The sequence below is a fragment of the Coptis chinensis genome, chromosome 6, assembly GCF_015680905.1.
Source record: "Coptis chinensis isolate HL-2020 chromosome 6, ASM1568090v1, whole genome shotgun sequence".
In the NCBI taxonomy this organism is placed as follows: Eukaryota; Viridiplantae; Streptophyta; class Magnoliopsida; order Ranunculales; family Ranunculaceae; genus Coptis; species Coptis chinensis.
In genome coordinates, this window is record NC_141461.1 from 42,093,477 (window position 1) to 42,108,879 (window position 15,403).

The following is a 15,403-nucleotide window of genomic DNA, read 5'->3' on the forward strand; positions in this document are numbered from 1 at the left end:
GTAAGAGAGGAGTGGAAGAAGGAGTACCGAATGCCTCCTTGCTACGCGTTTGAATAGCGTCTTTGTATACGCTGATTTCAGTGTATTTAACAAGTTAGAAACACTAAATAACTTTAAGGAATAAAAATTTGCATTTTTGGGTGAAAATTGGGCTGTTCACACTGAATTTTTGTCGAGGGCGCGAGTGGGTTTTGGGCGCGAGTGGTCGCTTTGTCGAATGTCCGGTGTTTTGGGCGCGGGTCGCGCTCCAGGGTTTTCAAGTTTTAGGCCTTTTATCGTACTCGAAAAAATCTGAAATTTTTACAGTAATTTGCTAAGACGTCTATCAAATATCCTGTAAAATTTCAGATCAATCGGAGCTGTGAAAGTCCCTCTACAGCCCTTCAAAGTTTGCAAAACGGTTTTCGGACACAATACAAACAACCGAATGGTTAACCCATCAAAAAAAATCCAAAAATTTCCAAATTTTTACTGGAGACTCCTGACAGATCCTACTTGTTCCTGTAAAAAATTTAGAGCAATTGGACTCCTACAACCTCTCCTTATTGGCTGGTGTTTCAGATATTAAGTGTTTGCAACACTGCAGAAACACACTGGAAACACTCTACTATTTAGGAGGTCAAAACAAATCAAAAACTTGTCAAATTTTTACTAAAAACTTCTGACTTAGGATAGATACTCCTGTAAAAATTATAGAATTTTTATAACTCCCTAAGTAACCTTATTCGTCTGTTTTTCAAGAACATACGGTGTGAAATCTGAAATGCAGCACTGTAAAGATCGTATTTGTTTCACAAGGTAAACCAACTTTGAAAAATCTGAAAATATTCCAGTAAATCAACAACACATTCAATAATATGTATGAAAATTTTCAGAATTTTCGAAAATTTAGAAATACCTTCACCGCAGTGTTTTTCTCAGTGAATCCGCAGCCCCTATGCCCGAAAACAAAGGAACAGTTCCGAAAATCAAGAAATAAGAATGAAAAATTAAAAGGGTGGGTGGGTAGAGAATGGGGGATTGCCCCTTGGATTCAAGCAATTGAATTCTTGTCATGAACGAGATTAAGATGGCAGCGGCGCCATTTGATAAATGTAAAAATAGTAGAATCCTTAATATTAATGCTACAAGAACACTAATACGTAATCCTACCGTTCTTACGTTTAAATCAATTCTTCTTACTCTCAAAACATAATCATGCAATACAACGAGTAAGGATTTCGTTCCACTCTTAAACCCTCAAGACTTAAATAGAATTCAATTATTCAAACACAAGGAACAGTGAGAGTGATGTGTTTGGTGTTTAAACTAAAACTAATTATAAATTTAAGACAACTAAATCTAAAGATTATAACTTTATGAAATTTAACAAACAATAATTAAAATCTAACATCAATAACTACGAAATGACTAACAACCAAGAAATGAAATTAGATCTAAGCAATAGATAAATGACAAAATCGAATTTGATCAATAATAAACTACTTTATTTATCTAATGAAGCAATAACAATATTTTAATACTTTAAATTAAAACAAGGGAAATGAAAACTAATTAATGGAATGAAAACTAAGTAATTAACTAATCTAGATCTAACTTTTTCTAACCCTAAACTCCATTAACATTAGCTTCCTAACCTAACTACTTTTGCTACCTAACCTAATTGCCATTAACAAAGAGTCAAGCTTTTGTTTTTATACTTCCAGATCCAAAAATCGTCCATGGGCTTGGAGCCATGTTTTCGGCCGGAAAATCGGGCCCAAAACCCAATTTCTTTAGTCCAAAATGGGCTCTTCAGCTGCAGTTGGCTCCGACAGATGTTTCGTCCACTTCTGCTCCTTTGATTGGGTCAAGGCTTGGTCCATTGGAAAGCTCTTTCCGAGCCGGTCGTTTTGACATAAGGTAGGCCCAATTCCAAGGTCTGAGTCCAAAGATATGGTCTTCGGAAGTTCTCATTGCCTTTGCATAATGCTTTGTTTACGCTTTGCGTGGACTTTGACTTTTCATCTTTTGACCAGGGCTTTACAAAGGCTTTGTCTTCTTGAATCTTGGCCTTTAATCACCGAACTCCTTAGTAACCAACCATTGCTCCTTTATCTCATCAAAGTGGCACATTCCTGCACATAATTGACTTTGAAGCCTGAAATACATAAAAACACGTAATCAGTATTAACTCTTACTTATTACTCACATAATTGGTCTAAAAGTATGACTGCTAAGGGGTTAAAACTACAGTTTTGGGCTCTTATCATTAGGGTTTGAACTTGGAATTTGAAGTTTGAAGTTGAAATTTATATGTTTGAAGTTATTTTGTATGAATTTCGAATTTGAAGTTATGTATATGAATTTGAACGTGAGTTTGAGTTTGAATTTGAATATGGATTTATGTATATGAATATAAATTTGAACATGAATTTGAATATGGTTTGATGTATATGAATATGAATTTGAAGTTATGTATACGAAGTAAGTTATGTGAATTTGATCTGGTGTTTGGATATTAAATGAAGAAAATAAAAAATAAAAAAATTACAAGTTTTTTGTCCAAACGACCTAGTCAGGTCGCATAGAAATGCTCAAAACAGTCTGAAGCAATCGTTGCCCGAGAGATTTGCCTTTGACGACCCATGCAAACCGCTTTGCTTTAGACCTAAACAACCCCATCAAATTGTTTAGGTATCCAGCCAAGCGACCCATCCATGTCGTCCAAGAATTCCTTGCTTGAGACATTTGCCCTTGACATGACGACCCACTAAGACCGCTTGGCTTTAGACCTAAACGATTTGGTGAGGTCGTTTAGGTATATACCTGAACAATCTGGTGAGGTTGTTTATGTCTATACCTAAATGATCTGCACAAGTCGTTTAGGTCTATAGGCGAGCGATCTGCATAGGTCGTTAAGACCAAATTTGTCTGGGAAAGATATTTGGAGATCGTTTTGGATGCTTTTGTGTGACCTGGCTAGGTCGTCTGGACCAAAATCCAAGCAACTTTTTTATTTGATTTTGTTCATTTCATATACAAACCAAATTCATATATGCACATAACTTCAACTTCAACTTCATATACATACAACCATATTCAAATTCAAATTCATATACAAATGATTCTAACTTCAAATTCCAAATTAAAACGCCACTATACATAACTTCAAATTCTAAAACAAATTGCATTAAAAACCTCTTCAAACAGTTCAGTAACATCAATATTTACGGTCAATAGACAGTTAAACCGTGGTTCAATAGAGACATGCTTTTTGACAAAATCAACAATAGCCAACGGAGACAAGTCCTTTTCTAAATTTTCTATCAACAAAAAATGGAAAGAGGATGGTTCTATAAGATCTTCCATAGAAACATAGTTTCCTTCTAAATCTTCATCCTGTTCGTTCTTCTTCCCAAGACCATTCATGCGCCTTTTAAAAGTCCGAGGTGTAGTGACTAACTGCTTGTAACTCCTGAGTATCTTGGGAGTTGACCTTATCTCGTTATTAGTGTTGTTCCCATATGCCTGCATTGTTTATCATCTTCTCCCCCATTGTTGACTTGTTCCTGTAACAAAATAAGCGCATGATTAGATTCTCCATCAAATATTATGAAACATATGTATCTTTTAATATAATGCACATAAAGTATCCAAGATTAAGACTTCCCATATCAAGGATGTCAAAGAAACGTATACATAGTAAATGTCTTAAGAGTCCCACCATATCTGGCACAAGCAACTCCCAAACACTAAAAACAAAATAATAAAACATTATTTCATAGTGATTTAGTATTAGATACTGCCTACAAGGATAGTCTAAGTTGAATATTTGACCACAACAATTCCTTTTAGTGTAAGTGAATGATTGACGACCTCACGTTCATCATATTGACATAAAAAAAAATCAAAAATTCAGTTAGTCAGGTAACTTCGTTACAACATATGTGTTGCAGTTTTGCAGATACAAGCATATAGCAGAGGTGGCATTAAAAGTGTCTATTCTATTCTCCATATTACCAAATACTCTAAATGTGAATAGCCATAAGTATGAAGAAAACAAGAAAATAATCAGGGAAAAAAGGCTAAAAAACAAGAAAATTTAACCTTATCTTTTTCTTTGATCTTCTTCAAAACTATCAAACAATCACCAGCTACAAAAGAGCTTTCTATTCTTCGCTTCTTTCTTCTCCTTTCAATCTTTCTCTTTCTTGTGTTTGATTATTAACTATGACGCAGACAAGCTATAGCTCTGCCAGATGAAGCATTCATTCTCCTCATATCAACTTGATTATGTTCTAGCTTTAGATCTTGAAACAAAATCCATCGATAATCAAATCAACCGACAAGTTCAATACTCTCATGCCAAACATATATTTATGCATGCTCCAGAACATACATGTAGGGGACATAACAAATACATAAATAGTCTATAAACCCACATTCACACCATATACAACACAAACAATTTGCATTCACCATGTCCAGACGACTTAAACTTGATTTCACACAGATATAACACTAGGTGCATCCTAAGAATACCTAAGTGAAAATCAACAAGAAGTGACATCTTAGTAATCCAATGTCAGATATCATTACTAAGTCATGAGCCATATATATTCATTGTTTAGTAGGATTTATCACATATCTACTTAATAGTTGCTACCTAAATATATGCAATATACAAGCACAACCAAAGAGTTGTTGACTTGTTTCTCTTTTATCTTTAATATCAGAACAAATTAGGAATGACAGTGTTGATATTATTATAAAGAACTAGATCAAACTCTAGAACAATAACTAATGGATAAAATGGAGTCAAGAAAATACAAACTAAACAAAAAACTAACCTCTGTGCATGGTTCTATTATACTCTACTAAGCATTCAGGTATGTGCATTTTTCTTCAGGGCCAAAAAGAAGACCTTTGTGGAAAATGGAAACATAGAGGATGAAGAAAGGGTTTGAACTTTGATACAGATTGGCATAACCTAGATACAAATTGGCAACCAATCATATACTTTATACTCATCTCGTTTTTGCTGGGGTTGCTAGAGACGAAGGGTTTGGGTTTTTTTGTTATGTTTTCTTTAATTTCATTATTTAGTTTTGTTTTAATTTGGGCCCATAGATCTCGAGATGGAGTGGGCGGGTGAGATAGGGAGTGGGTGTATCCCTCCTATATATATATGGAGTAGGTTCCGTTTACAACACTTTTTATATAACATTTTATACCATACCCCTTGAAAATATGAATTAAGCCTTGATTCCTTGTAGATATGATTTGCACACCATGGAGATCATCTCCACAAAAATTCAACTCATTTGAAAACTCCTAACCATGAGAAAAATTGCTCTCAATCTATGAATTTTTATCAACGGTCCAGAAATATCGATTTTGCAACCCTTTTTTGTCAAACTTAGAAATGGTCAAAGGACCCTATTTTTTGTGGAGGTCATACCCATGGTGAGAACATCTTATCCACAAAAAATTAGCCCTTAAATCATCTAATTGAAGGGTCCGGTGGGGGTATTGTATAAAACGTTATATATATATATATATATATATATATATATATATATATATATATATATATATATATATATATATATATATATATTCTTGTGATCTCTTAACAATAGATAACTATCGATAGGCGAAATTTATTTGTCCATTTCATATAGCTTTTATTAATACAAATGACATCTAATTCTATACATCCATCCTTAAGCTAGACAAACCTACGTTTCTCTTCCCTCTTGTATGCATACTCAATTGAACACAAATCTATGATATGATCTTGATTTGATGAAACAATGAGTAATATTTAATAACTAGGTTTTGGGTTTAATCTCCCTGACTCATGAACAGCCTACATAAAAACCCCTTCACTACAGACTAATCCATAAAAACTCCATCTTTTTCTAAAATACCCGAACTGACTAAAATACCCCCACACATAATTGACCCGTGAAACCTATCTCAAAATTTTCTCTTCTCTCTTTCTTTCTCGCCGCTTCCTCTCTTCTTGCAAACCCTAGATATCCTGTAAAACTAAATTCACATAGAATATAATATGGCAAAACAACCCAAAAAGGAGAGAGAACCAACAAAACAAAGAAATTAAAAGTTTCAAAAGAAGATGCTCCAGTAAGAAAAGCAATTACATTGAAGTCATTAACATGCCGAAGTTTTTTTTTATAGCTTGGTCGTATATAGATGTGTGCATGGAGATAGATTAATAGAGTTGTAAAAATACTGAATGTAACAAGCCAATTACTTGTTTATTGTTTTGTAAGAGTGAATATGACTTGGGAATTCAAGTTTTGGGGAGGAAGCTCTATAGTGTGGCTGTTGCTTGTTGTGATCTCCTCCATTTCAAAAGAATGAAACTTTTGGATTCTTAATGTAACTTTTGGATACTAATTTTGTTTGAATTCTTGTTCTTTGAATTATGGATGCAATGCAAAAAATGAGTCTGATGCATTTGGCAGTTTGTCAGATTTCCCTAGCCATGTCAGAAAAAAGTTTATGAGAATTCATATTTGCACATGTAAATTCAGATTTGTATAGACCGTGTCACCTGTCAGATGACAAAATAAACGTTTATGAAAATCCATGTGTATATGTAAATTCGATAATATTTTCATATCTGTATTCATATTTACATAACCTGTGTCACCTGTCAGATGTCAGAAAAAATATATATGAAATTTCACATTTTCATATGTAAATTCATATTTGCATATGAAAATATGAATTTACATCACATAGCCTATGTTACCTTTCAAAACTCATGTCAGAAAAAACGTCTATGAAAATTTTGAAGTTTGCATAGTACCAATGTTTAGCTAATGTTGAGTTTTTTCGGTATGTTGCGTAAGCTTAAATTATTGAGAAACTTTTTTTTTTGAAATATTTAGAGGGTTCAGGCAGACCCACACCGGTTACATTAAAAGGACCCTAGCTCGAAGGCTTACATTGCCCGTAGGCTCATCAACCCCAAAGGGAACCTAGCCTGAAGGCTCTCGCCGATGCGCTATTTTGAGTAGACCCAACCACCTCCACTTTGTCCATGAAAACTTGCTTTTGCTCCTCGGTCCACCCATTATAGCAGCACTTTGTCTCTAGCCCGAAAGCTCACTTGGCCCAAAGGCCCATCACATAATTACACAAGAAATAAATCCCAACCAACACTTGGTGGGATTCGAACTTGCAACCTCTCCCATGAGGAGAAGGGTACACAACCAATTGAGCTAGAACCAATTATTGGGAAACTAACAAAAGATAAATTGACAACCAAAAATCCAAGGTCATCACATACAAAGAAAATGTGAGGGTTTGAGCATTTGGTTTGGGTGAAAGTTGTATGATTACAATGGTGATTCATGAGTCGTATTTGTTATTCATCTTTGTGAAAATAAATGTAGTCCAATGTCAGAAAGAAAATGTTATTGTAAACCTTTTCATTTTTTCAATAGCAATTATCCATCTTGAATAAAAAGAACTCCTACATCTTATGCGGATTAAAATTTTCATAGGTTAATCTTCTGTGTAATTAAGATTTTCATAGCATATGTCCGATATTAGAATTGTTTTATTTTAGTAATCTACTACAAAAATCTAAATTTTCATATGTAAATACAAATGTGCATAGGTTAAACAACTATGAAAATATAAAGTTTCATAGATTATCTAAGTTTTTACCGACATGTTTAGTTTCAAAAACTAATATGTAAGAATATATTTCCATACATATTTTCATCAGGCTTGTTTTGTTTCACCAATTTAATATGTAAACTTAAATTTTCTTATATCAAACTACTCTGTAAACTTAAATTTTCATGTCAAATTTGTATTTGAATGTAAATTAAATAAACTATGTGAATTTCTATTTTCATATGTAAATTTGTATTTAAATATGTGAATTGTCATTTACACATGTGAATTTGTATTTACATATGTCAAGTTACTATTTAAATATAGATTTACATATATTTTGTCATGGCATCGGACAATTTTAACTCTCCAATTTTGTCTCTGCATTTGTTTTGGTTTCTCCTTACCCATCACTTCTGAGTAGATTAAAACGATCGTTCTCTCTTATACAAGATCTCCTATTTCACTAATAACCTCTTCAAATAAAGTAAACACCCACTTATTTCCTACAAACATTTCATCAAACAAATTTCATTCAATCTACTGATCTCTCATCAATCATCAAGTGCTAATAACGCCCTGGTTCAAAGTCCCTAAAATGTCTCATTGGCTTATAAATATCATCATGAAGATGTATGTGGTAAAGAGTATTTTCACATAAAAATCAAATACCAGTGGCTCTCGTTTGGAATCTATTTTGTTCATTTTTTCAATAGCGAAAGAAACGAAGTTAAAATTAGTATTTTCGTTGGATTCTTCGTTGGAGCGAACTCAACAAAGAAAGAATATACGGTGGTTATTTATTGAGAAGGGCAAAAAAGGAAATAGATAAGTGTGGAGATAAAAATTAGATCGAGATTTGCTTCCATGGTTAATTGGTTGGACATGAATAATAGAGAGGTTTTATTGGTACGTCCGTAAGCAGGGGGTTTATATGTAACTGAACTGAAACGAGGGGGCTAAGGCCCGGGGTTTATATGTAACTGAACTGAAATGAGGGGGCTAAGGCCCATTCCTTGATTTAATAACACCCAAGCGTAGCAGAGTAGTGGAACTCTAAAAATTTGGAACCGTGGTGGCCTAGTGGGACCCAAAATATCTAGAAAGCAAAATCTAACCAAAGTGCCAGCAAAGCAACAAACAAAAGATACCCAAATCTAATACCGCCCACGACGCAACTTCTACTTCTTTATGTATGAAAAAGGAAAGACTCGTATAAATTGATTCCATTCTCTCTGTCTTTTTCTTCTTTGGTCTCTGTGTGCATGTGTGTGAACTGATGATGACGATAACGAATAATAGAGTAAGAAGAAAAGAAAAATGAAAAAGAAAGAGAGAACCGAAGTATGCGAACACTTTGTGACGTGTGTGAGAGTTCTGCTGCTATCCTGTGCTGTGCTGCTTATCCAAGTATTCAGCAATTGCATGATGAACAACGGCTACCTTTGTAAAAGCAATGCAGAAAATTTAAACCACATTCTTTGGCACTGTCCATTTGCAAAACAGATGTGGAACTGGGTAGCCTCCAAGTTTAAGACACGAGCAGACTTCAACAGCTTCAATGCGGCAGTGAATCAGTTGAGGAATACGAGTAGTTTAACAAAAGAATTGTGGAATACAAGTGTGGTAGCAGGCATGGTGGCATTATAGAAGCATAGGAACAAAATTTGTTTCGAAGAGGAGACGGTATCTTTAAATAAATGTCAAATATTCATTACAAGTCAAGTGAGTTATGCAAGGCAATTTTCTAAAGGTCACATGTGGAGTAATGGATATAACGAAGAAGTTGCAATGAACTTGGGTGTTCTGATCAAATTGGGTAGAGCTCCAAAGATGAGAGAATCCAGGCATCATCAAGATTAACTCTGACGAGGTAATCTAGCTAGGCAACGCTGGCATAGGTTCTGTTTTCAGAAATAGTAATTGCTTAATTCTTCTGGTGCTGGCTAAGGGAATAGGGGTGGCAACAAACTTTACAGCTGAATGCAACGCTATAGTTGAATCAGTGGAAGTGGCCATTGCTCAGAGTTAGTGCTCTCTATGGATTGAGTTGGACTCGATGCCTGCAGTGAAGGCCTTTGCCTTGGGCAACATTCCATGGAACCTTATTGCCAGATGGCAACAATGCAAAACTAGACTGAATTATTGCTTGATCTCTCACACTTGGAGAGAAGGGAATTTTGCAGCAGACTTGGCGGCAAAATTTGGTGCGATTCTTGATAAGGATTTCTATATGGTGTATGAAGGGAGACCCGTGGTTATATAAATGGGAGGTTCCTGGAATGAATGATCTAAGGATGGTGTGTATTGCATACAACCATCCCAATCTCCTTGTAACTGTCTTTTCTAGTTTCATTAATACAATTCTTTCTTATCCAGCAAAAAAAAAACTTCTGTGCTGCTGATGAAGCTGCTCTTTGCCGCTATTGCGATGACAAAGTATACTTTCTACTTCTCTCTTGCAATACTGTATTTGTTCACTGCGGTGGCAACTTCTTGATGTGATTGTGTTATATATTGGCTTGCTTCCATAATTCATTTGGTTTGAAACATTATATAGCGGCCTTTCTAAATATTGGAGTGACAGGTACACAGTACACTTGTGTAACAAACTTGCTAGTCGACGTGTCCGAGTTGGGCTTGCTGACCCCGTTGACGTTTCTCTCTGTGACATATGTAATAATGCACCTGGTATATTTTTAGAAGGCACTTTTCTTTTTCTATTTTTTTTTTTAAATTTTGTGAGGAGACTTAAAAACATGTTGTTTTTCTTTTGGAAATGGGATGTAGCTTTCTTTTACAGTGAAGTAGATGGGACCTCACTTTGGTTGGAATGTGATATGATTGTACACGTCGGAGGTAATGGTAGATACCTATTGTTCAGGCAGAGGGTTGAGGTTTGTCAAATTGTACTATCTTCTTTCTGTTTTGCTTATATAGTTATATTCCGTTTGGCTCTTTAGTTTCCAGGAGATAAACCTGGACATCTCGAGGACCTGGCCTTGCAACGCATGAATCCAGGTGAGGGTTCAGGGTGGGAGGCAACAAATTCAGCCACCTTAACAGACGTCAAAAGTGAATTTCCAAAATCATATGCTAGATGCTGAAAATGACAAACATAGAAAGATGGACATGATTGATCTCAACACGAGGCCAAACCGAGTTAATGGGCAGACGTCAAATAGCAAGGTGGCCAACTTTTTAGTATCTGGAAATGGATAAGAATTAAGTATTAGCAAATATTAACTATTTACATTTTGACAGATTCCTTTTAATCACACGGTGCATGGTATCAATTTAGTAAATGGCTGTTATGAAGAGTCTTCGAGCCTTGTTCCTGAAGGACCTTTAGAGAGATTTCCATAAAACTAAGGTATATCTGCTGTACTGGTGCTAGTTAACAGGTCTGTGTCCTCGTGTATTTTTTTTGTTTGTTTCTATAATGATAAATCTGGTTTTGGAGTCCTGTGATATGGCAGTTTATCAATTAACTTGGGTAATTTAGATCATTTCTCGAAGTATCATACCTAACTAGTAGCACATGTTGTATTTGAATGTTACTGTATGGTGGTGTTGTTAAGCATTTTGAAAGTTTGGAACTTTGAAATTGTAACATTAGGTAGCTAAAAGGCAAAACTTTAAAGACTTGCTCCAATGATGGTTTTAAACAATTTGGAGATTTGACTATTGTATGAAGCTGCATAATTTATAGATGCAAGAATGAATATCCTGTATTTCTAGTATCTTTCTCATTTTGACCTGTAAGAAATTATAATTAAGACGCAAGGTATCATTTGCACATCTTCTGAGGTTAGAGAGTATGTCCTTTCATACTGACAGCCTTTTTTTGGTTGTATTTGTATTAAGAAAATGGGATATTGTTAGACTGCAGCCTGAAGATGGCTGCCTGGCGTTTTTCCTCTTCAATATGTGTCCATGTAGTGTATCCACTAAGGGATTTTTTATATGTAGCGACAAAGAATAGACTTCATCCAATATGAATCTGTTAAACATTCTAGTCTGGCAGACGTCTTCCACTAGCCCAAAATAGAAGATGTCGATTAGTATGCTTGCCTGTTTGGTTTTGTTTTTGTGACTGTGTGGTCTTTGAGATATCTTTTCTTGGAGCATGAAGATATTGGTTTCAAAAACTAGTTACGGATCCATGTAGCGGTCTGAGTAATTAAGGAGAGGAAGAGTGAGTTTTGTCAAACAGTGAAACGGTTATCACTGCAAATAATGTCAATGCATTCTTGTACATTTGGCACTTTTCTTTGTTACAATACAGTTGGAGCTCTTCCTATGGGTTGCAACTAAATATGAGGCGGGGGTTGCAACTAAATAGGAGACGGGGGCTCTTAGCTAGGCAAAATGAGCATTTGAAGAAGAAGATGTCTGATTTGTGGTACTGCTATTAATTAGTGAGTTCCCAGTAACCTTTGGGATGGAAGTTATATATAACTGGTACAACGTACGGGCTTGTGGACTTTTTGTTTGTCATTGTTAGGGTTTCTAGCATTTGCATTATCGTAAATGCCGTTTGGTAGTGGTCATAACTCAACTCTACCTTTCTAAGAATGCTACTTATCATATTTTCTTACGAGTCCTTTTTTTTTCATCAGCTTTCACCTTTGTGGTTCCTGAGGTGTCAACAACCATTACCATTCAAATTACTTAAGGAAATATTTTGTGAGTTGTTTACCTCTTTAGGGTGAGAGTATCCTTTCGGCATCACTTTTGGTTTGGGCATATGCTGACTCAAATGTAATCTTTGGGGCTTAGTGCATGGGCACTCTGGATTGTCCCTGCAGGAGTCTGTCTACGTCTCAATGGGTAGCGGGGATTGCCTATGCCACATTGAACGCCGTTTAACTCTTCCCAATTTCTTATTGTATTTTGCACTTTAGAGAAAGCTGTGACAAACATAATAGATTTACAACTGATTTTAACAACTGCAACTAACTACTAACCAAATTGTGTTACAACATCTATAACTAACTTAGAAAGCAGTGCAACTGATTTCTTGTTGGGTGTAATGAACTGTAGTTTCATTACTCCTCAATCTGACAATTAGAAGTAACCAAAAGATTGGGCTTGAGAGTCTGAACCCTAGAGTTAATAAACCCTTGGTTTAAGACTAAAAGCGTTAGCAACCTTGCTGTGTGTGCATATATGTAATTCAACTGTAGACATTCTGTGTTACAACCGCTTTAATATAATGTACTCCAGTTTAATGTTTTTAGTCCTAGCGTGAATAGCCGGTATGTCTGTCTGAGATGCATCCTTGATGAGGATTGTCATTCTGCTACAGATTTTCTTCTGGCTGAGATAATGAGAGGCCTTTAATGTATCAGTGCTTCTGTAGAAGGCCTTCTGTAAATAGCAATGGGCAGTGGGAATGGGGGAATAGAAGCAGGATGATTCAGATTTAGATATGGAGCCTTGGAAGGTCTGATAAACCTAACTCCAGTAGAGCTAATTAGGTGCAAATGATAGAGCAGTGATGTTATTACCCTATAAAGTAGGTGGTAGGGTCCCCAGAATATGCCAGTCACGAAGCAAATGGCACAGCCAAGTGATCTCTGCTGTTGTTCATGCTAAAAAGTTTTATAATTCTGTTGAGGATATTCCAACTGTTGGTTGTTTCTTAGCACTCCAGCAAATAGGATTAGACCCAGAAATGTACAAAAACCACTTGTGGATCTCCTATCTACAGGGTACCCCTGCCCAATCATTCTCACAGAAAGCACTAAAGCAGTAATATGAAAAGTTCCTTTAGTGAACCTTAAGCCATTAGTTATAGTTCTTTTCAAGTATCTCAATATGCGCTCGACTGCAGCAAAATGAGTTGTGGTAGGGCAATGCATAAACTGACAAACTTTGTTCGCAGGGAAGGCTATATTAGGACGAATCAAAGTGAGATACGGAGGAGCTCCTACAAGAGGTCTTTAGGTACTGACATCAGCAAATGGTTCTCCATAAATCTTGTTGAGCTTTTGACCCGGTGAAGCAGGTGCTGTACAAATTTTAGTTCCTTCGTTTTGAACTTTACTTGGTCAAGTAGATAGTGGTAGGTGTTCTTTGAGTTCAAGGCCCAAGAAATAATGTAAGGAGCCCAGGTCTTTCATACAGAAATTCAAACTAACCAATGATTGATGTAGGAGGATGAACATCCAGTGAGTACAATATCATCTTTTAGAGTCCATTGTAAGAAGAGTCCATTGTAAGAAGGTCGTGCTGACATCCAGCTAATCTATTACCCATTGGAAATTGGTTGTGACAAATAGAATAATTAGAATGGATGATTTGTTGCTCGTTTAGCGACTGGGCTGAACGTATCATATTTGTCATGATTCTGGTGACAGCCCTTGGCTACCAGCCTGGAGTTTTACATTGCATAATCCCATCTTGTTTATATTTGATCCTAAAAACCCAACTGCAACCTACATGTGTTTTTTCTGCAAGGCATCAAATTCTTCAGCCGTGGCTTTGTGCCTGTGTGTGACTCCTACAGCGTGGGTGTAGGAAGTAGGAACATCTGTAGTAGAATTGCTGTTAAAAAGAAACTTCGGTAAAGGATTTTGTTGGCTGAGAAATTTTTTCGTTTAGGTATGACATGACAGACTTTGATCTTGTTTGCTCAGGATGTGTACTTGGGACTGGTAAAGAGGCATCAAAGGTAGACTAAGATGGCTTATGGCTGCGGTAATTAAAGTAGAAGATGGTATTGCTGGGGTTGAAGGAATTTCATTGGAAACCTGAAGTCTATTAGGATTTAGGAACAGGGTCAATGTTGAGTGACAAATTGGAGTCAATATTAGGGACTGAAACAAGAAGACAGGAGGTGTATGTTATTTATGCTAGGAGATACATATGGTGGTTAGCTTGTTAGGTTAAAGGGATTGAGTGTGTAGAAGAAGAAGAAGAAGAAAGGATGGAGGCACAAGAAGAAGGTAGGGTTTAGAGTATATTTACCCTAACCTACAATGCATATATTTATACTAGAGATGGAATAACCTAAATAGCAACAAGCTAAATAAGGTACGGTCTCACACTTATAGAATGTGTGAGACCGACACTACATACTTCAACACCCCCCCCTTCAAGCTTGAGCATAGATATCGCTCATGCCCAACTTGTTACCAATATAACTCAGAACTGGACGAATCACTGGTTTGGTGAAGATATCAGCTAACTGATTTCGAGAAGCCACATAAGGAGTACTTATCTCCTTTGTTTCAACCTTATGTCTGACATAATGACAATCTACCTCTATGTGCTTAGTTCTCTCATGAAATACTTGGATTAGAAGCCGATATGAATGGTCACCGATTGTCACAATGAAGAGGGATCGGTAGTCGTACCTCGAAACCTAACTCATGTAGCAGACATTTAATCCACATTAACTCACTCATCCCCTTGAGCCATAGCTCTATACTCACCGTGACTAGACTTTGACACAACCTGTTTGCTTTTTACTCTTTCATGTCACCAAATTTCCACAAAGGAAAGTACAATACCCAGTGGTGGAACGTCTATCCGAACCGATCCCCGCATAATCAAAGATCCGAATATCCAACAACATCAAAATTTCCATTAGAACGATAGACCAATCCACGACCAGGAGAACCTTTCAAATACCTCAGAATACGAATAACTGCCTGGTAGTGAGGAATCCGTGGTGCATGCATATACTGAGATACTACACTGACTGCAAAGGAGATATCGGGGCGAGTAATAGTAGCATAGATCAGCTTTCCCA

The 15,403-nt window shown here is 36.1% G+C and overlaps 1 protein-coding gene and 1 long non-coding RNA gene across 2 annotated transcripts in view; both read left to right on the forward strand.

Moving 5' to 3' along the window:
- Positions 1-9,700: 9,700 nt before the first annotated feature.
- On the forward strand, positions 9,701-11,150 carry LOC147493031 (B-box zinc finger protein 19-like). The gene is made up of 6 exons (XM_086567726.1): positions 9,701-9,879; positions 10,021-10,110; positions 10,229-10,332; positions 10,432-10,595; positions 10,708-10,830; positions 10,906-11,150. The coding sequence occupies exons 1-6, from the start codon at positions 9,701-9,703 to the stop codon at positions 11,005-11,007; spliced, it is 762 nt and encodes a 253-aa protein (XP_086423852.1). The 3' UTR covers positions 11,008-11,150.
- A 3,326-nt stretch (positions 11,151-14,476) lies between these two features.
- The window catches only part of LOC147493032 (uncharacterized), a 70,878-nt gene continuing 69,951 nt past the window's right edge, over positions 14,477-15,403 (forward strand). Inside the window, exon 1 of the long non-coding RNA XR_015200221.1 lies at positions 14,477-14,491. This is a non-coding gene — a long non-coding RNA (uncharacterized LOC147493032). The remainder of the gene's footprint in view (positions 14,492-15,403) is intronic.